Source organism: Copidosoma floridanum, unplaced genomic scaffold, assembly GCF_036245765.1.
Source record: "Copidosoma floridanum isolate Cflo_tuat_1 unplaced genomic scaffold, Cflo_Japanese_pri ptg000012l, whole genome shotgun sequence".
Classification (NCBI taxonomy): Eukaryota; Metazoa; Arthropoda; class Insecta; order Hymenoptera; family Encyrtidae; genus Copidosoma; species Copidosoma floridanum.
In genome coordinates, this window is record NW_028321889.1 from 5,196,087 (window position 1) to 5,217,591 (window position 21,505).

The following is a 21,505-nucleotide window of genomic DNA, read 5'->3' on the forward strand; positions in this document are numbered from 1 at the left end:
AAGATCTTTGTGTAAGCAAACTAACGATATAAAAGTGATTAAATGCAAAATTCATACGTATAGCAATTCATAAATATCACTCATTACTCATATAATAAATACTGCGCTATACCAACCCGTTCTTCGTCATACAAAGTACGTAGTCATTACATATTTTTTTTTTTTTTTTAATACACGCGTACTATTTACTTATTTTGGTTTACCATAGCAAGATAAATCACGCGCCTGACTAGTATGTCCAACTTTCTTTCTTAATGTATAAAAAAAATCCCGGAAATGAGATTTATTCTTTCATTTACAAACAAGTTCATTATATCACTTTTTTTATCACTCCGTGATAATTAGTTTTTGAAAAACCTTCATCATTGTGCAATAAATTTTGTTTAAATTTTTGAGTCAATAATTTGTCAAATGTAAGTTTTGGCCTTTATAACATGGCAATTGTTGAACGAAATAATATCTAGACCCACTTGCGTCATGGAAAAAGATATACCAGTTTCACTCTAAACAATCAGATTAGAAGTGTTACGTGCAAGTTAGCTTTAACTAGTTAGCGCCGCTCCATGTTTATGTACAGTAGTTACAAATATAGCGAAATAAAAATCATATTTGCTTATGAATATCGTTCATATTTTTTTTTAATTATCAATCAAATGTTAGTACTGTGCTTGTAAAAATTTTAATATTTACATTTTTATGTTATACCATAACATATATATAATCATTTAAGTATCAAAAATTTTTATTCTTTTTAAGAATAATTTCTTTTTGTTTTAAAATGTAATTAAAAGATATGAATATACGTATTTGACCATATAAGATGGACGATAGAGACGGACTTGGATTCAAGTCTATGTTATTTGTAAAATAGGTAAAAGGTTTTTGAGATGATGATACAATATATACAGATTTTTTTTCAAACGTATTATGCTTAATTTTTTTCTTTACAATATTTTAGAAATCATATTTTGGCAATTTATTGTAAATAAGTCATTGCAAATAAACTGTTTTTAACATTTCTTACAAATTAATAAAAAGTTTTACTGATTATTTATCGACTCAATGATCGACAGTACTGTGACGTAAAGTATTCGATTTCCCAAGTATGACTAAATGCCAAAAATGTAATACGTAAAAAAATATACCTATACATTAAGTAATCCCTTCTAGATTCTTAGAATATTTTCCATGCACCGCCGTAATGCAGGTGTCATTCTGAACTCAATAAAATAATTTGTAAAGCTGACAATCCTTAAATTGACACATAATTATTTGCATTAAACATTTGTGCAAGTAAAACCTTATTTCATAACCAGTAGATCATGTTAGGTTCTAATAAATAAATGGTACAAAATTCCGCGAGTTGACTTAACATTTGTTGTGTAATTAGACTCTTTTGGCGCATAGCATGTGATTAAATTTACGCTGTCTCGTCGCACAATTGTAAATCATGATTCAATGACACAGAGTTACTGCAGAGACTAGACGCAGTTATCTTGGCACTGCTAATAAATTAATACATTTTCAATAAATTGAATTTTATGGGTTTTTCATATTGAAAGTGCATTAAACGTCCAAAGATAATGAAAAAAAAAAAAAAACTCCCGAAGTAGAAAATGTCATTTTTCTTACCTAAGTGTAACTGCTGCTTTTCGTCCTATGACCGCACTTTGCGCTCACGAGCAGTAAAGTACTTTTTTACGGGCGCAAAATTTTACTTTTGACCGTTGGTAAGAAAAATAATATGCATGACTCGGGCACAAACGTACAAACACAGTAGGTACTCAAATTCGTACTTTGCACCCTAATGACGTAATGTACTACTTCACGAAAAATGTATGTAAATATATTAGGAATTTTATTGTTTCCCTGAATTTAACTCGAATAGTCATCAAAACATATTTTCGTGTCATCATTATCGGCGTCTACAACTAACTGCAATAAGTAAAGTATTAAAAAGAATAAAACATTATTCTTATCAAACAGTTACAGTAAGAAAAACCGGTATGTAAGAGTATTATCAACAAAGCCATACTCTTATCGTTATCGTGTTTTTTTTAGCCCTCTTAGATAAGAGGTTTTACAATGTAGAACTTTACCCTTATTTTAGGGTAAAAAAATCTCTGTGTAATTTTACACACAAAAAAATCATACCAACCAAGAAAAAACGTTTCACGTCTATTCACGTACTAAAAAGTATTGAATAAATTAATCACATGTGACTAGACTGCGTTGAAACTTTGACTACGTGCTAACAGGCTCACTAGTCTTGGAGAGCGTCTGGGCAGCCTGGGGTTCCTCGTGAACCGTATGACTGATGCCATACGGTCTGAGGTGATAAATCAGGTATTCCAGCACGTACATCATATTTGGACTTACGTAGTGAAAGGACACTGCACTGTCGGAGCAACAGTCGAGTCCATCTTTGGACTCGTAATATATGTACTTCCAATACCAAAAGTCCTTGTTCGTGTGATCAGGTATAAGATGGTGCTCAGGTACAAAAGGGAAAAAGCGGCCCCGGCCGTGTGGATCACGCGTGTCCATTGCCCTAACGCCTACCTTCTCCAGGCACTTTCCCATCTCGACGTCCTCGGCACCAGCGTTGTCCTGCCTACACAGGGTCCCGTTTGGCAAAGCCTCGAGCACCAACTTATCCAAACCAACTCGGCTCAGCACGTAGCCTGCCCCACCGCTCATGTAGCCTTGTTTTACAAAGGGCTTGAACCTGCAGCCAAAGTACAGTGGCTCCAAGGATGAGTACGGGGACAGCATGTAGCGCAGATTTTCTACTACCACGTAGCTACAACAGAAATCGTGCATGGTGCACTTGTACTTTCTTATTAACTATATCGTTTAACTCCTATTATGATTTTCTGATCTCGAAAAGATTACGTAATTAATCTTGATGACTTAGCTACATAAAATTGATAAAAAAAAAAAAAAAAGTTCAAGTGGGGTAATCTCGAAAATCAAGTGTAAATAGTGAAAGCATGTGTAATCTTATTTTCTCGAGTGCCGAGATAAAGCTTGTTAATCCGCTTTTATCTCAGCACGTTATCACAGACTTAATATTGACTTGACAGCAAAACAATTCGATTATTTAATAATTGTAGCTTATTGTTTGCTATTTGATGAGTCATTTTTAAATATGTTCTCAAGTGAGAGGGGGTTATTTGATTTGAATGCTATTAATACGTACGTATCATCATCTGCTTTTAGGAACCAATCAGCTTGATCTCTGTATTTTTCATAAATATATCTAAATGCTTCTTTGGTTTTTGCCCAGAGATTATTTCTACCCTCCTCTACTGGCAGTGCAATGGTTGGGAGACTAGGATCTGTAGAAAAATAATACAAATACACAACGTCAATATGATATAAAATTTTTTACCGATTTTTCAAGGATGTCGATTTGCCGTATCATACTCTAACTCTTTGACTTGACAAGGAAAACACTGTAACCTTCATTTTTTTTTTTTTTTTTTTCCTTTCGAGCGCTTGCATATTTTGTAACGATGAGTTAATAACATAAGTAGATTTCAAAGGAATGAGAAAAAAAAGCATCTATAGCGGTTTGGGGTCTGACAATTTTCACATGTGAAAAAATTGTTCAGTAAATGAACAAAAACACGAATAAACAAATATAATAAGAATTCTTTAAAGGTTTGGAAAAAAAACATTGCATCTCGTATAAGCACACGGAAAACAATTTGATGGCGAATTATTGACAATTACAAATAATTCGTTGAATAGGAAAAAAAATTCCATAAATCAATGCGTGACTGATTACTCACATCATTACATTGTCACTGTAGTCGCTCAACGCTTGACTGACGTAAATCTCTTTGTTCAATCTTTTTTTTCAGTACGACCGTAGCGAAGGTAAACTACAATTGACGGGCTTCAATTACTTAGTTTTTCAAAGTTACTTCTACAAAAGTCATTTCTCGGTATCCTAATTCGAGTGCTTATCTCTCACGTGAATTTCATACGGCATTTCCTGAAGTTCATAACTAACCGATCTCGCATTTCTTAAGCAACAAATGCATCTTAGATTAAAATCTATATGTACTCAAGTATAAATCAAAGTCAAAACTTAATCAGCTAATGAATATTCAGCAATGCCAACATACTAAGAACTTTAGCCATTAGATATTGAAAAAAAAACCTTACCTTCCTGAGAACTCATGAACAGCAAAATGTTGCATCTCTTTCCCCAAGTAGACTTAACGTGTCTCGCTTTTTTTTGATGATTCTTTGGATTCGTCATCACCCAGCACAGAACGCGCACTTTTTGAGCCAATTCACGAGCTACGAGATCTTCATTTTTGTGAAAATCCTCATCTTCTCCATGAAATACAACTTCGACTGATGGCCCCGACTTTGTTGAAAAAAAAAAAAAAAATATGTCACAAGGTGATAATAAATTGGAATATTTTATTCCATGTATTAATTCGTGTATCATAGAGCACTTTCTACTGTTTATTTAAAAACGAAAATTCTCAAGTTAAATGTTACTATAAGTCATAAATCTTAAAAAAATCTTTCAAGTTTTCATTTACTTGATTTTTTATTACAACTATCAAGTCAATCGTATTTATATATTCATATGTGCACAGTTTCATAGTCAAAAGTGACAAAAATAAAACATGATATCTCCAATCGCACAAAAATGATACCAAACATACACAAAAGATAAGACCTACCTCGTGTTCGAGATGCGAATAATGGTGAGGATCATAATAAGAGCGACCAGGGAACCAGTGAAGAACGTTTGGTACATCCCGGTTGGCGCTGATGAAGAGACAAGCAGACAGGAAGCCACATACTACACCTGCTGCTAGTGTCAGCACTAGTCGGCCACTTACGCGGGTTGTCTTGACACTCGGCAGCATCATTTGTTAACTGTTCAATCAATCATTGCTGGACAATGTTCCTACAATGTGAGTTGACTATAACGTTGCTGATGCATTTGTTAAAGTTTGTTAAAGTTCATCTGATTTTTGTGCACTTTTTATCAGATTTGATGCCTAATGAAAATCTTATTTGATCTTTATTTAACAAATTATGAATAATTATTACTGTGATATTCGATTATTCAATTTATATGAATCAATGTATACGAGATGGTAACTCAAAACAATGGAATAGTAAGTTCGTTTAATACACACATTTTTTTTTAGCATAAGCGTTATGATTATATTTATTTATATAATATGAATAAATTGCATACCAAAGAATTCCTTTTCACGAAAGTACTTCATTCTAGCTGCTCACAACATTTAAAATAAATTCAGTGTGGTATCCGGTCTACAGGAAGTTACAATCAAAATGATACTCTGACTCTTACAGATATTTTAATCTTTGTCTGTAGGCTGTGGCGATTCGACGTTTCATGATACACATTAAACGGCAGTCTGAAACAAAAATGCCAATCACCAGGCTGTTTGAAGTATATTTTCTAACTAGGCTGACTGTACTCTGGTATCAAATGCCAAGAACAAAGTTCCTGTTTTGCCTGGTTCTTCATATCAGCGGAAACAGTTGATAGTACCTATTCGGTCATAAAGATAAGGCCTAGCACGAAAAAAATTTACTTAATAGCTTCGTTTGAATAACTATACAGTGACGTCAATAGTATACTCAGAAATTTCAAATTTGTCAACTTAACTCCATGTAATTTAGTAATTTAACTTTTTTCTAAATTTTAAATCAAGCAATATTTTGTAACACATAAGCATTGACAGTTTTTTTTTTTTCAACTTTTTATTTCACCTTCTAAACAAAAACCATCTGATGCAGACTATAAAATATGTAGATAGATTTTCACTCAGCAGTCAGTCACACTCAATGGAAATAGTAAGCAGTAAGTATACTTCAAGCTCGAAAGCAGAAATGAAACTGATGCTTTTAAGCGTCAGAGATACGTCTCGAGTCAGTTACAAAAGTAAAAAACAATCTAAACATTCAGTTGGAGCGATAGATAAAAAGCTCTAAATATATAACTCAAGGCTGACCTCTGGCTACTCCACACTAGACACTTGCTCATGCTCTTCCAACTTTGAATCAACGTTTTAACCACTTGACTCGTTGCATATAAAATTATGAGATTAATTCGATTTCCTACTCCTAAGTATATAGTTATCGAAGAGCATCTGCTCATTCTACTCTGTACAGTGCCTCTCTCTCTCTCTGTCTCTCGTTTAGTTTGATCATTTACCAGTCGTTGCAAATGCCATTGATGCCGATCGATTGCCTTGCAATTTAAAATTCATAGTGAGCCAGTGTGTGAGTATAGTATGTGTTTACTAGTACTTGCAGTTAGTGCAATGACGAAGATGATAATGATGCTGCATGCAGAACTGGTGGTATTTAGATTAATTGCATGTGTAATAATATATGAAAAAAAAAAAATAAATAAACGCAAAAAATGACAAAAAAAAGTCGCACAACTTTCTTTCCTTATCTCCTCTTGTACTTGACTCATAGGCAATTGCAAGCAATAATGTGAATAATTTCTCGAATGCAGCGTAAGAATACACCAGAGACGTTACACTTATGTAAAACAATAGGTGTAATAGATAGCCGGTTTCCCAATTGCTACCATAATTCCATAATCCTTTCGTTTTCGACGCTCAAATTCAACGCAGCGGTGATAATTATGACAAAGATTAGTTAAATCAGAAAAATCAACATGATGCTGTACTTCATGTGTAAACATATTTCGAGGGTTAAACGTTAAATTCATCACTCACTTTTTTCTGCACTTGACAAGTTAAGTTAAATGTTTTGACTGATGCCACTTGCCACTTGCCATTGTTTATACACAATGCTAAAGTTTACCTATAAGTATATATACGAGTGCGGCACAGCCCCAGGGCCTCGCAGTGACGTGACTGCATCACTGCAGCGGCGACTGTATAGGTTCGTTCAAACCCCTTTTGGTTCGGTTCGGTTCTCTTAACAAAATATACCTATACATACAGAACCAGTTCAGGAGCTATTTGTTGTTCAGTCTGTTCACTCAATTTGAGTTTAGCAGAACAGTGGAACCCCCTTTTCAACATGAACGTTCACAATGAAATAAGCAAAAAATGTTTATGTGAATAGCTCCTCTGTTTGGTTATAATGGTTGTTGGTTACCTATACATAGGTATATTTTGTTAAGAGAACCGAACCGAAACCGAACAAATCGTGTATATATGACTGTGTTGTATAAATCCTCCAAAAGTATGGAGGTCGATTTTCAGATAAAAGATAAATTGTGCACTTGCCGCAAACAGCACAGACAATGTCAACTTTTTATTTTACATCTATAACATTAGTTGCGGCTGGTTTTTCATTGATTGAATGGCTCTTGGCCCTAAAGCTCTGATTCAGAATTTTAGGAGCCACTTTTCGCGAAAAAATGAAGACCGCTAGATGGCGCTGGTCCAAATTATTATTACTATACTAAATAGTAGAGCCATGTAATCGATTATAAACCAGCCGCAACTAATGTTGTAGATGTAAAATAAAAAGTTGACATTGTCTGTGCTATTTGCGGCAAGTATACAATTTATCTTTTACCCGAAAATCGATCTCCAAAAGTATAGATATTCTACTCATATGGTTTAATAAAATCGACCATATGGCACTACTTAGTAGTGATGACTATAATTAGTAGACATAACTTCACGTATATCTTACACCGTGCTCTCTTTACCAGAATGATAAATGATAAACTCAGACTCTGTATTCCGCAAATGCTGCCAGCAGTTAAGTTACGTAGGTCGTGGATTGGTTTATTAAAAAATAAGAAAAAAACCACAGTAGGATAACTTCCAATTCATAAAGACTCATACAAAAAGCAATTTTCCTGTACTGAACTAAATTAAGAGCGTTATAATGATACAAAAAAAAAATAATAATAATAATATATGAAAATAATCGTGCAAAGCATGTGTTACTTTTACTGGTGGGAAAAAAAAAAATCATGAAATTTATTAAACTACGTACATTTAAATTAGTAAGAATGGAGTACTATTAAAACGAATGAATGTTAAATGCTACTATTCAAGTAGATATCACGAAAGTACGAAAAATCACTATTGACACCGATTGAGATAAATTGTCAAACGTGGCATTAAATTGAATTGGTTTGATCTGATCAAAAAAGCCAATTCAAATCGATAAACCTTAATCTCACTTTCAACGATTCAAGACTATTAAAAAAAAAAAAAAATTGTTGTGGAACAACTGATATTCAGCTATGAGTGTGTTTTTGTATGCGTCAAGGGTTTTACTTGATATTTCAAGTGACGAAAAAAAAAAAAAAAAATCATGCATTGATTGTTGCATTGAAAAAGTGGTTACACTTTTTTGTTTCGACAACATCCCATAAATTGGTCGTGCCCTAAATATAACGTATCATTGGAAAAAACCATATTCTTCCTTGAACACCGAATCAATAGAATGACTCATAGCATTGTAAGTGTAGAGAAAAAAAAAAAATTCATAAAGATTATCTTACTGCGGGTCAATATCTTCTGATCGAAATTCTTCATTACCTGGTACCTAAGTATTTTTCCAACTATTCTCTTTACTCAAAATACCAATCGTGGCATGAAAAATTTTCAGGTAATTATTACAATGTCAACAAAAATAACCGATTACATTCACCTTTAATTGAACCACTTTAAGGCTGTTCCGACACAATGTAAATAATATTAACTTGTTCTTTGCTTGGATAATAAAAGATTACATGATGCTTTTTTCGAATAAAGTACATTAATTAGGCATGTACAAAATCATAAACTTACCAACTTTCAATTCAATAATCAATGCCTTATTTATTTCCATGTATCACTTGATATATAAAATAAAACCTTTGACGCACCCATAACTAATTATAAGTTGATCTACCGTGGAAAAAAATTTTTTCATAACAAATTTAAGATTTCTCTATAGCGTTTGCGTAAAAATACGTTTTGTTCATCCTGCCTTTCCAATTTTCGCCGCTAACGGCACTAAAGCTTATTATATAATATATATATAGCGGATACGCTGAGCAAAGAATTTAATTATACTTTTGCCAATTAGGCTACTGTAATCAGTGTATTAAGCCTCTTTCGAGAAGGACCCATTCTGTTATTTAACTACTTATAAGTGCGTAAATTTAAAAAATCAAGTGTTTTTTGGATTTGTATATATAAAAAAAAAAAAAAAAGTGTCAGTGTCAATGTCTGACTATATTCGGTTGTTACTACTTGCGTCATCGAATTTTTTATATTCATCGATCATGTAACACATAACATATCAACATTCGTAACATCGTGTTTAAAATGTATCCTAAGATCACCAACCATATATACATTTTTCATTCCTGAAAAGCGCATAAGCTTGCGTCTCCGATAATTATTACGACCCGACCACGACGATACTCCGGATGCGTCATAAAAGCACAATGACAAGTGAAAATGTAGAATTTTTATTTAAAAAATATTTTAAAAGACATACATGGATTTTTACAGTTGATACTGTAAGTTCGAAAAATAGATAAAAATAATGTTGTTTAATCTTTTCTTAGACTTGTGAAAAAAACAATTTTCTGTTCAAAGTTACAAAGTGCACGAGGACTTGAACTTTATTACTTTTAACTATTATTGAAAAAATTTACACGAACTCGGTGATTGTAAAACATATTGAAATGAGAAAACTTCTAATGCGGATGGTTAGCCAATAACAATTTTGATCGAGTATATTTTTGCTAGTAGAATATTATTTATGCTATATACATTTGTTAATTGCTGAATTTCATAAAAATCATTAGTTATCTTCATATTATCTAAAGCGAGAAAATAAAAAACATAATAGGTACAACGTCAAAATACTTGGACGAGAACAAAAAAATTGTTTCCATAAAAATTATTACATCGAGTGCAATTTGTCGCTGTAACTACCTTATTCTTAATCTGATAAATACCTTTAAAGTAATTAACTAAAATCTAAAGCTAAAATTTTTTTATTTTTGTAAATACTCACTGTAAGTACACCGTTCTTTATTAATTACTTTAATTAAAACACGTAATCACGCACATACGTATTTTTCATTTCTGAATTAAAATTGATCACATTTACCATTTTAAACCATACACTTTTTCTTTCACTCGACGACTAGTAGTGTAGAAAAAAAAAATTTCGACTCTTGAAAGAACAAACGCGCACACTTGTGTACACTACTTTACCGAACACAATCAGTCCAGAAACTAAGCGATTCATCTAAAGCGTCAACTGTGCGATAAATACGACGACGACACATGCTCGAACCTACTGCGAAGAAATAAGGTCATACGTATAAGCTTGTATGCATAGTGTACGGAAAACTGGGGCACATTGAGTTTCGAGTATGTTATGAAAAAAAAAAAAAAAAAAAAATTTGTTACGTAAAACTGTGAATTATAAAATTTTTACATAACAAAAGTCTAAGTAGTTTTGTACGCGCTTATAAATGCCAAGTCGTTTGGATAATATAATTAGTTTTGTTACACAAAAAAAGTATTTTCTGCTCGGAATAACAGACTGGTTGTCGGGGCACTTGGTCACCTTAGCACAATTACTTATCGTCTAAGCAGAATTTTTTTGAAGGCCGTTGCAAACGTTGAATTATTATTGAAATACACTAAGTAAAATATAAAACACACGTGTATGGCGTAGTAAACGTAATTAATTTTAACAGTCGATGATTAAAAAGTTTTTTCAAATATTTGTTTGTCAAAAAATAACCCAGATTTTCATTCAACAAAAATTCTGTAGGTATGAAATGTTAATTTTGTATTTACACGTCTTTGATAAGCTATGTATCAAATAAAACTAATCATTGTTAAATTGTCAAATACCACTCGAGGGTGATTGGGTCATGCATGCCATCCACATTGTTCTGTACAATTTAATAGCGCATCGGTCGTAAAAAAATTGTGAGAAAAAAATTCCAATTTAAAAACTCCAAATTTATTTTTTATTTTTCTATAATGTCACTATTACAGTAAGTATTAGTTTGTAACCCAAGATACCCGACATGCCCCGTGTCCTCCCATATCGAGTCGAGAGTGACTCGACTTCTCACGAGCGAATGAAAAAAAAGAAACAAATAAAAATCCAACACCAAGCGTTAGCCAAGCTTCGCTGAATTTTTCTCTTAATTAAGACTTTTCAAGACTCGTTAGTACAAATGATGATGAATACGGCTCAAGTGTCCCTTCAGGCTTTAAAGCTTTTACGCGTGTGGCTCTAGTTTGTGTTTTATAGACGATCATGTATACTGTTTTTGAAAAAGCAAATGTGAAATAAAATATTCCGTTATGGCAATTTCCCTTTTTTTTACAGTTTAATGCAAAATTATTATTAGTACATAGTTAATTACTTACATGTGTTTTTTGAAGCATAGCTCAAAATTACGTGAATAAAATATGTTGATGAAATTTTTACTTTCGGTATTAGCTGATGGTTTGTCATCGGAGGAAAAAATAACCGTAGCCAATTGAAAGGAAAAATTATAGATAACTCTGGACAAAAAATTTTGCTGTTACCATAAATTTTTTTTTATAAATTTCAGCAACACGCGCACACAATGTACTGCAACGATAGCCTACAACGACATAACTTCACCACAATTTTTCGTACTAAAAAAATTCCTGTCGTTCTTCGCTCTCGGTAAACTGATTACTGTCAGTTAAAGTTTTCAGTGACTCTACGTAAAGGAAAAAGTGTGTACAATCAGCGATGAAACATTAAGTATACATAAATAAATAAAAAAATAAATAAATAAATACCTAAGTATGATAGTTTGTCGATACACCGTGTAGGTAACACCACAGTAAAAACTAAAGTATTTTTGTACACAACAACGTTGCAATCTCGTCTCGACAGCTTTTTTTCGTTGAAGTTGCTTATGCGGAGACGATTGAAATTCGACACGATTTTGGAAAAAAAAAAAAAGAAAAAAACGTTTATCTCGCAGAGAAAACCCGATACGTCATGTAAGTACATAATATAATCACGAGTGCGGGAGTCGGGAGATGTTCTTGCGTCACTTAACCGACCACGTCATGATAACCGGGTAATTTTTCGTTTTTTTCGAACGAATGCATGATTTGCACTATCTTGAGATATTAAATTGTTACCTGACAATTAAATTAAAAACAGTTCACAATAAATTGAAATTATTCCTTCTTTTTTTTGCACAATATTTAAGTTTGTGTGAATATATTTTGCTTCGAAATGTTATTCTGTTTCTAATTATGACAATATTTAAACAGCTAAAACAGCAAGTATGGATCATAGATTTTTCTCGGGAACGATTGACGATGTAGATGACAGGTAAGATATTATTAACATGATATAAAAAATAAATGTCATGAAGTAATTGCCAATATCATTTTATGTTTGTAACGATGAAAAAACAACTACATTTGAAAGAATTTCACTCGTGATGCACATTTTTGGTGAAAATTGTTTCTGCCATGAGTTTATCGTTCCAACAATACCGGCACTGCATATACACGAGAGAGTCTACTTCCTCAAATTCATGCCCCAAGGTAAGTATGGGCACTTCTTTGTCCGTTTAGTGCTCGTGCAAGAGCCATCCACGTTAGTATATACTTACTCCGCTCCGTGCACTCATCTTAAGGCCCACTGAGTTTTTCCCTCATTACTTTTTAGCTCAGGTATTTATTCTTTTTTTCATCCATTTTCCGAAATTGTTAAAATAAACACGGTTTACTCGTGGCTTTCGTTATTTGCCCCTTTGATAAAAGTGACACGCAAATATGTTCGAAAATTATGCGACGCGTTGTTGTATAATGCATTCGTTCTTCACGTCTATCTGTATGTACATTTTTCTTTTTTTTTCTTCTATTCATGGGTACATGAATAAGCTACTTTTTACGTACAAACTGTGGCGGTAACTAGCTGTGGGTTAGGAGTTGAAAAACAAAAAAACACACGACATTTTTCTGATAATGGCGTGTAGTGTTTCGAAGTTATTATTTAGTCAATTATCTAATTTTCTCTTTTAATTTCTAGAAAAAAAAAAAAAAAAAAAAAAAAAATCAAAAGGACGAAAAGTAGTCAAAAACACAGCTCACGTTTATCGGGATCCAAATGCGTATAATACAAGGACGCGGGGATGAATACGAATAGCGCATTATTTTTTCAAGCAGGACGTAATATATTTTAATCCGTGCACGTGAGCTGCGTCATTATTGCCAATCGTGGGATTTTTCACATTAGTTTTCACGCTAATTTTTTTCTTATAAAGTTGGATTGCATCAATAATTGTCTGATGTGCGTTGTTTATAGAAAAAAAAAAATCCTAATTCCTAAAGTTAAAAAACATGAAACTGTAATAACAAACTCGATTATTGGTTAAAAAAAAGATTCTCAAAAATATATTAAGATGGTAATGTATGTACCCTCAGTTTCTCAAAGTCTCATACGTTGTACATAGCAATGATTTTGTGATTATTTGAAATACTTTCATGTATGTATCAATGAACAATAATAATTTGTGAATGGAAAAAAAAACACTTTTGTAAAAATTTTATTTGTCTGAATGTTCGCAATGAGTTTTTTCGTCGTTTTTTTCTTAATATTACGTAATATAAACACATGAAAAATATTTTTTTTTCCGCAAGAGCTTAAAATTGTTTAAAATAACAATTGTTTGTTATTTTTCATACTTTCAGGAAGTTTCAGGAAATAAGAAGTTATTAATATCGTAGTGATTTTTTTTCAAAAAACATAGCATTATAAACTGACAATTTTTTTAATGAAAGCGTTTAAAATAAATGCGAACGATTATTCAAAATAATTACCAAAACAAATTTTCAAGTGATTATTTTTAATTTGAGTTTTCACATAAACTGCCCGTTTCTTCAAGACCAATGAAATTTTATCAACTGTCACTTATATTTCGAATAATAGAACTATAAACTTAACGTTTATTAAATTCAATAACGATAATAATCCAATGTCATTGCTCGCATTTTACTTCAGATGAGCTCTATTTCCAAGTACTTATCAACATTTTAATTTAGGGTCGAAAACAACGTTTTTTTCGATAAAAAGCTCACCCGTGAAAGCTTTCACCCCCCCCCCCCCCCCCGCGCGTATGTAATTTGAAAGTATCAAAATGAAAACTGTATCATATTTAGGTAGATACATAGGTTTATTGCTAAGTATTACACTTTCAGTTTCATCTTGATAAGCATTTAAACGACTACGACACGAAGCAAAAAAGTTTTTGCGAAATAATCCATATATATTGTGTTACAATACGAAAAGTTGGAAAAGAAAGACGCTCGTGCGCGGCGCGCATGACACATCACGCATACATGTCAGACATCACAATAATCACACTGCAGTTCTCTCTCTTTTGGAGGGGGGAACGCAAGTCTCTGTCCGGCCACTGTCAAGCAATAAAATGCACGTCTATCTAAAAATTACCGTGAAGAAAAAGCTCATCATCAAGTTCGAATAAAGTGAGTAAACTTAAAAAAAAAATTAATTAAAATCATAGCTCCGTCCTAGGCGCACGTTGTCGAGCACGTTGTACCAATACAATACACACGTCTACACTTGATGGCTTTTTGTATGTATGCCTAATTATTTTTAACGAACAATGACGTTACTTAAAAAAATGTTCCCCTTATCTGTAAGCTCTTGAGTGAATTTCGAGTTCTCACTCGATTGAGAGACAAGCCTATACACATGTCATCTATCATTGACCTTCGAGCTTTCACGGGTAATCGAAGCGGTGCGCGCGATGTGTAACAAAGTCATGAGAGAGCTTTACATTATTGCAACACAATATACTTACCTACTAACCAGATCGTTTTGCACTTGTATCAAATATGTGTGCATGTATTAAATATTCTTAATTAATTCCTTATCTGTGCAGAAAGACGGACAGTCATGATTGCCTACGCAGTTCAATAATAATTGCCGGACAACTCTGTTGTCTGCTGCTACTGTGTTTACTTATCTACACGGAGCTGCGTAGCGAGAGTCTTTCCAACTCACCGTCCCAAGAATAAGCATAGGCACGAATAAAATGGCACCAGAGACAAATAATAGATACCAATTCGAGGGAACATCCTCCTACGAGGAGCTGGAGCCATCCTCGTGGGGTGTTCTGCGAGAGCACTGTTCTGCTCTGTTCGATCACTTTGATTCCCATCAGGATGAGGGTAGCATTAGAATCAAAGGAGCTTTGACTCTCATTCTCGACAGTCTGGACGATATGAGGCCCGTTTACGGCGAGCTGTACAGGATCGCTCCGCTCTTTGATCTCGATGAGAATACTCCCGGCAATGGATACAGGAGTCATTTGATCATGGTGGATAAGGCCGTGCTGCACAGCGGAGGTGTCTGTCGGGATATGCTGAATCAGAAGGACTCGGTTCTCTTCAGGAAGACCCAGCATGTCAAGTGAGTCTTGTTGCAGTACAGCCAGTTTTCGATGATTGTTTGTTGAGTTGATGAATCACCACATATCCTTATCTGACAAAATTAAGCTTTTTTTTTTTTTTTTTTCAAATAATACTTTTAACAGAGAAATAGAAGCTTGTTCTCAACTACTGGCAGCATTGAGCACCACTTTGCAGTACGTTAAAAGTTTGTTCAAAAGCCAGGAACAAATGGAGGATGGCCAGTATAATCTGTTTCCCTCCGAAGGACACGATCCTCACAAAATTTTAAGACAGACTGAGGCTATCAATCAGTATTCTTTTTATGGTAGATGTTTAGGATTTCAGGTAATTATTTGGACGATTACTTACACGTTGGTATATTGTGTTTGCTTAAATTTTCATGTATAAAGTAAAAAAAAAAAAAAAAAAAAAAGCAATTAAATAAAATTCGGCATCGACGAGTTGATGAAAAATTAGCACTTCTTTTATTTTTCAGTTCTGCGATAACATGAAAACAATTTTGAAGGTTGTTTTGGTTGGTATGGCGTCGTTCAGTGAAATATTTTATGCAAACGGTACATTGTTGGGCAGATGTACGAATTCATTCCAATATCTGGTGGATCCTGAGGCTAGAGCACGTAGGATAGTTACTATTTCTCAACACGCCGATATTTCTTTTTGTCAAGCCTTTTGGCATTTAAATGAAAGTGGTACGTAGTTTCATTTAATAATACTTAGCGTAGCCGTAGATTATCAATGTTCAAGTTATCTGCAACACAACTGTATAATTTTTTTTATTAATAATTTATTTTCAAAATAACAATTGATTATTATTATTATATCCAAATACTTTAGATTTATTAATAAGTCTACCTCAAATGGTAATGCCAACACTGGCTATAAATCAATTGATCTCAATACCACCTGAAGAATTAGAATGTCAGACACTGAATGGCGCAACAATAAAAATCCCGATCCCTGAAAGTCATATAGGAAAAAAGCCCATTCACGTGAGATTATTAAGCGCAAAACGTAGAATAGGCATGGTAAAGTATAAAATAAAGAAACGAACAATTGTCTGATTAAATTTGATAAAAAACGTAGCATAATTTTTGAAAGGTCGGATCGGGTAGCGTTAAAGGTGCACTAGCTGAGCAGAGCGACTGTCTCTTGATCCATAGTCACGGTGGTGGTTTCGTAGCCCAGAGTTCACGCTCGCACGAGTGCTACCTGCGTACCTGGACTTACGAGCTCGATGTACCTATTCTCAGTATTGACTACAGCCTAGCACCTAAGGCCCCTTATCCCCGAGCTCTTGAAGAAGTTTTGTACGCTTACGTTTGGGCGCTTGAGCATGCAAGCTCGCTGCTCGGTAGTACTGCTAAAAGAGTCGTATTTGTTGGTGAGTTGTACTCATCCCAATGTGAACGATTGAATGTAATATCTACATTATTATTATTATTGCAGGTGATTCGGCTGGAGCGAATCTGAACTTAGTTACGGCGCTAAGATGTCTAGAATTAAGTATTAGACCACCAGATGGAATATTTATGGCCTATGCACCAGTACTTCTCGAATTTACAATACCTCCGGCTCGATTTTTTTGCCTTAGCGATCCTGTATTGCCATTGGGTTTTTTGTTGCGATGTTTAAAGGCTTACGCGTCCACAGACCCCAACAAAGAGACGTGGTAAGTATTTTCAAATAATATAAAGGTATTTGAGAAACTTGAGAATCTTCATTTGTAACACATTGCTACAGGGAAAAGAGTTTTAGCGAAGACGTCGTGGAAATGGACAAGTCAGATACTGAATCGTTTGCAGAAGTAAGCGAAAGCGATCTTATCGCTCTGGCCTTAAGTCCAACAGGAGAAGAAGATCAGAATGTACCAAAAATAGCTTCGCTGCCTTCCGACTCTACATTAAACTCTATTAGCCTAACAGAAGTGGAGACTTTTCAAGGTTGGTACATTTAAAAATCATGGAGCAGCAATAATGAGACATTTAAAAAAAAGCAACTATCGTGATTCTCATTATTCGTGCTTTGTCGTAAGGTGAGACTGAAAATTCATTTGAGGAATCTAAATCACAAGAGTACATAAAACGCTTTCTAGATATGTACAAAAATTCGGGATTAGGACCGTCCGTGCCTATACTTAACAGCACAAGTGGAGACAGTAGCAACGGAGTTGACAACGAAACCACCAAAACCTGGTCGTTTTTTGGTTGGAACTCGCACAAAGACAATAATAGAGCGAATAGACACTTGGGAGTGGACAATGACTCGTTTCCATGGGATGAATTTCAGTTTACAATTCCGTCTGATCCCCATCTCAGTCCATACAGAGCGTCCGATGATCTACTAAAGAAGCTTCCACCAATCAAAATTCTGGTAAGGTATAAATTATTCAATTGTATTTATGGATTTTACAGAATTTATGAAATAAACCATATTTTTTAGACAATGGAATTAGACCCATGTCTGGATGACTGTGTCATGTTTGCAAGAAAACTAAAATTATTGCAAAAACCGACTACTTTGGACATTCTATCTGGATTACCACATGGCTTTCTCAACTTATCAGTGGTAAGTTACCCTTCTCAATGGATCTTTGCTTTCATGAAGGTAATTTTCTAATTGAAAGGCGTTAAATTACTTTTTTTTTTTTTTTTTTTTTTTTTTTCAATTTTAAGGTATCTAAAGAAGCGCACGAAGCTTCTTTGGTTTGTGTCAAGAGAATACGGGAACTGTTAGAAACGTAACCACAAGTGATTTAGGAATAGAAAGAAATTTTCAAATTTTCAAGTGATGAACGGAATAAGTATACGTAAACAAATGCTGGAGTTTATTTTAACAGAAGAGTATTGAAAGTCGACTTTTATAATTGTGACACGAATATCGTCCAACATTCAAGGGACTAAAGAAAATTAATATATTGAAACGTATTGTTCAAATATTTTAATTTTTGTACTACATTTATTTTTATAATTGAACCTTTACGAAATCAATGATGCATATTATTGAAAAAAAAAAAAAAAAAAAAAAAAAAAAAAAATTTTAAACGAATTAGAAACAAGGGACCAATTCTGGTCCTTCTGCAATCTTTTTTATATGTGACAAAAGCGTACTTTAAGTACACGTGTTAACTACAAAAACCAAAAAATTTCAAAGAATGTATAGTTTTTGCCATCACCTTAAACCTTATCGAATTGTGTGCGATTTATGTTACTCCAGCGTATTTTAATTGTACAATGTGATTTTTTATTCGACAAGATCCTTTTAATTAAGGTGCTAAAAGTATATTTATTGTATGGATCGATGTATGAAAAAAAAAAAAAAATTAATGTATAATTTTAACAAGCATTTAGTGCGGCATTTAAAAATAATTCGGTTTTGATACGATGAAAAAGTAGTAGTTTTCCTACCATTAACCCAATAACTCTTTGGGAGAGTTTTTTTACTTTGCACCCACGGTGCGTGTGACGTTTTTCTTTCTGAGGGCATAAAGGCACACCTTGTACCCATGGTAAGAAAATGTATTCATACACAATTTTATTTATGATTTTTAATCATATACAAAATATAAAATAGAACGATATCAAAGAAACAAATTTTATTTCAAGTAGGATTTTGAAAACATTAAAATTTTGATACCGCTGCACTAAATTTATACTTGAACTAAAAAAGGCGTAGTTAATATTAAGTATTTATTCTTATTAATTTTAAGGAAACAAGAATCTCCAGTTTCTATGAATGTAAAAAAATATTATGAAAAAAAAACTAGTCCCTCAACGTCTATTGTAAACTATGTATAATCCAAAATATGAATTGTACTAATTTTTATAATATCTAATAGAAATAAAAGAAATATAGTAAAAGAGAAGGCATAATAATTTATATTTGTCGAGATATATATATATATATATATATACATGCGGCTCCAGACGCAACGTTTGACAAAGAGACATGCATATCATTTTTTATTAATTAATTTGTACAATAGATAGCTGAATGTAAAAGTACGCCTCGGTGCGTTACGGAGAGTAGGTGAGGAAGAAACAGTTGTAATACAAATTTATATTTACTGGGCATTGGGCTGTTGCGGCCGCAGAGTTTTTTGAAGCACGTGCGCGTCCGCTGGCTCGATTCGCTTATAGTAGTGCTTCTTCGTTTCCACTATTTCAAAGCCAAACTTTTTGTAAAAGTCGATGGCATCTTTGTTATTCACTTGAACATGCCTGTAAAACAAAAACATCTAATTTTTATTTAAGGTGAAACGAGTATTGACGTTAAATGATTTGATGTATTGATTTTTAAAGTGTTGATGCTTCAAATTTCAAATTTTAGAGTACTCAAAACCACAAGATGAAATTTCAGGACTGCATCTATTTACTAGATCAAAATTATACAAGAAAAAACCATACTTTATAACCAATCAATATAAATTTAATATTTGACTGGTTTGATCTCATTAGAGCTTATATTTTATCACAAACTTACAAAAAAATTGAATCAAAATTGCCATCTTTCTCAACATAATTCAGAACATGCTGCACCATCACTGTCCCAATCCCAAGTCTGCGATAATGATACAAACAGCCTAATGTCATTATGTACAATCGTCGGGAGTTTTCTGATGTATCAACTCTGCAGCAAACTGCTCCTACCTGAAAATGTTTGAATTAAAAACCTACACTTACCACGAGACAAAGAATGATTATGTATTTATTTGTTGTAAGCTTGCACACAAACATGTACGCATATGTTTACTATGAACAAGAAAATATAATATTTACCACAATGTCGTTATAATACGCTAATTTTGCTAGTTCTCCTGCTTCTAGCACATCCTTGTAAAATTTTTCATTGTACGATACTGGAAATACAACTTGGTTTAGTAACTTCAATTGTTTTATGTTGTGTGGCGTGACATCTCCCAACTCGATTTTTGCACTACAAGAAAATAATACAATTTTCACAATAAAATGCTGGACTAACCTGATTGATGTATTAAAATTCGAAGAAAAACAGTTCAAATTCATTTGGTTAACAAACTTTACCAAATGGTGCAAATTTACTCTACAATCTAACTCATGTAGTATATAATAGGTAATCAAATCATAGTGACGTTAACACGAGAAAAATTTCTCAACTGAATAATCAACAAAACAAAAGTGTAAAAATAAGAGGAAAATTCCTAGCACAGCGCTTGCAGGTTACCCCTTCGAATAAAGAATAACAGCTATAAAAAAAAAACCAGACAAATCTTGAAAAATAATAAAGTAAGAAAAATATTCAAGCACTTTATCATAACGAACAAGATGAAGATAAAACGACTTTGCAAAATGATTTCGGAGTAGCGCGCGAAAGCATCCGTCAGCGGCGTGTGTATAACCTCTCTTTCGGAAAACAAACGATACAGTATCAACACCCCATGAATATTATTGCACGAAAATACCACCCACTCGCCAAAAACGATGATTGTGATTTGTTAAGATGATTAACTTACCGAGTCATTTTCTCTAATTTTTCTAAATGTCAATTAAGTAATCGAATTTTATAGCCGTCGTGTCAAAGGTTGGGGAAAGGTCTGATTTTAGCTTTTATTTAGCAGTGGCGTCTGCTGCATTTATTTCTCCCTCTCTCTCTTCCCCCCCCCTATGTAGACACCTACATATTATATACGCATAAATATGTAAAAAAATCCTCTTGATGTCCCGCAAATGTGACCAAACCAAATAAAAAAAATTAACATGTATTTCATTTGTATTTTGTACTTTAATAATTATGTTTCATATTAAAAAAGTTTACTTGAAACAGTTGGTTTTTCATTGGTAATTGGAAATAAGTTTTCTCTTTTTACTCAAGCAGTTGATAAAATTGAAAAGAATTTCGTAAAAAAGTAATTATCATATCCAATGTTGATTTTAAATATACAAAAGAGAACCAACCGTTATTTTGGATATAGATACTGACTGTGTGTAAGATTTTTACAAAACAGTATAGGTTTCATAAGTCTAAAAAATTTGTGCCTGAAAATTCTAATCACAATT

At 33.2% G+C, this 21,505-nt stretch overlaps 3 protein-coding genes across 10 annotated transcripts; 1 reads left to right on the forward strand and 2 right to left on the reverse strand.

Annotated features, from left to right (window-relative positions):
* Nucleotides 1–792: 792 nt before the first annotated feature.
* C1GalTA (Glycoprotein-N-acetylgalactosamine 3-beta-galactosyltransferase 1) lies at nucleotides 793–11,535 on the reverse strand. Of its 7 annotated transcripts, none has more exons than XM_014350059.2 (6): nucleotides 11,470–11,535; nucleotides 5,237–5,420; nucleotides 4,710–4,939; nucleotides 4,177–4,384; nucleotides 3,203–3,341; nucleotides 793–2,803 (listed from the first exon to the last, which is right to left on the reverse strand). In XM_014350059.2, the coding sequence occupies exons 3-6, from the start codon at nucleotides 4,899–4,901 to the stop codon at nucleotides 2,245–2,247; spliced, it is 1,098 nt and encodes a 365-aa protein (XP_014205545.1). In that variant the 5' UTR covers nucleotides 4,902–4,939; nucleotides 5,237–5,420; nucleotides 11,470–11,535; the 3' UTR covers nucleotides 793–2,244. The 7 variants fall into 7 exon arrangements, with proteins under 7 accessions (XP_014205545.1, XP_014205544.1, XP_089446296.1 ...); XM_014350058.2 differs by lacking the exon at nucleotides 11,470–11,535 and adding an exon at nucleotides 10,027–10,193; XM_089590170.1 differs by lacking the exon at nucleotides 11,470–11,535 and adding an exon at nucleotides 6,759–6,845.
* A 719-nt stretch (nucleotides 11,536–12,254) lies between these two features.
* Hsl (hormone-sensitive lipase) lies at nucleotides 12,255–19,690 on the forward strand. 2 transcript variants are annotated; one of them, XM_014350003.2, is made up of 12 exons: nucleotides 12,255–12,360; nucleotides 14,235–14,522; nucleotides 14,942–15,471; nucleotides 15,596–15,797; nucleotides 15,949–16,162; nucleotides 16,308–16,498; nucleotides 16,572–16,854; nucleotides 16,920–17,142; nucleotides 17,214–17,413; nucleotides 17,506–17,843; nucleotides 17,913–18,038; nucleotides 18,146–19,690. In XM_014350003.2, the coding sequence occupies exons 3-12, from the start codon at nucleotides 15,095–15,097 to the stop codon at nucleotides 18,212–18,214; spliced, it is 2,223 nt and encodes a 740-aa protein (XP_014205489.2). In that variant the 5' UTR covers nucleotides 12,255–12,360; nucleotides 14,235–14,522; nucleotides 14,942–15,094; the 3' UTR covers nucleotides 18,215–19,690. The 2 variants fall into 2 exon arrangements, with proteins under 2 accessions (XP_014205489.2, XP_014205490.2); XM_014350004.2 differs by having other exon boundaries at nucleotides 17,566–17,843.
* On the reverse strand, nucleotides 15,915–21,058 carry san (Probable N-acetyltransferase san). The gene is made up of 5 exons (XM_014350005.2): nucleotides 20,962–21,058; nucleotides 20,249–20,405; nucleotides 19,953–20,119; nucleotides 19,538–19,690; nucleotides 15,915–16,232 (listed from the first exon to the last, which is right to left on the reverse strand). Exons 1-5 carry the CDS (start codon nucleotides 20,967–20,969, stop codon nucleotides 16,187–16,189), a joined length of 531 nt encoding a protein of 176 aa, XP_014205491.1. The 5' UTR covers nucleotides 20,970–21,058; the 3' UTR covers nucleotides 15,915–16,186.
* Between the last annotated feature and the right edge of the window lie 447 nt (nucleotides 21,059–21,505).

Coding starts and splice junctions, on each gene's coding strand:
- C1GalTA (XM_014350059.2), bottom strand. CDS start 4,901: ATGATGCTGCCGAGTGTCAAGACAACCCGCGTAAGTGGCCGACTAGTG. Junction 4,385..4,709: donor ATTCGCATCTCGAACACGAG/GTAGGTCTTATC, acceptor TTTTCAACAAAG/TCGGGGCCATCAGTCGAAGT. Junction 2,804..3,202: donor CTAAAAGCAGATGATGATAC/GTACGTATTAAT, acceptor TTTCTGTTGTAG/CTACGTGGTAGTAGAAAATC.
- Hsl (XM_014350003.2), top strand. CDS start 15,095: ATGGCACCAGAGACAAATAATAGATACCAATTCGAGGGAACATCCTCC. Junction 17,143..17,213: donor GACCCCAACAAAGAGACGTG/GTAAGTATTTTC, acceptor ACATTGCTACAG/GGAAAAGAGTTTTAGCGAAG. Junction 18,039..18,145: donor GCTTTCTCAACTTATCAGTG/GTAAGTTACCCT, acceptor TTCAATTTTAAG/GTATCTAAAGAAGCGCACGA.
- san (XM_014350005.2), bottom strand. Junction 19,691..19,952: donor AATTTTGATTCAATTTTTTT/GTAAGTTTGTGA, acceptor TTTGTTTTACAG/GCATGTTCAAGTGAATAACA. Junction 16,233..19,537: donor CCGCAACAGCCCAATGCCCA/GTAAATATAAAT, acceptor AAAATTATACAG/TTGTGTTGCAGATAACTTGA.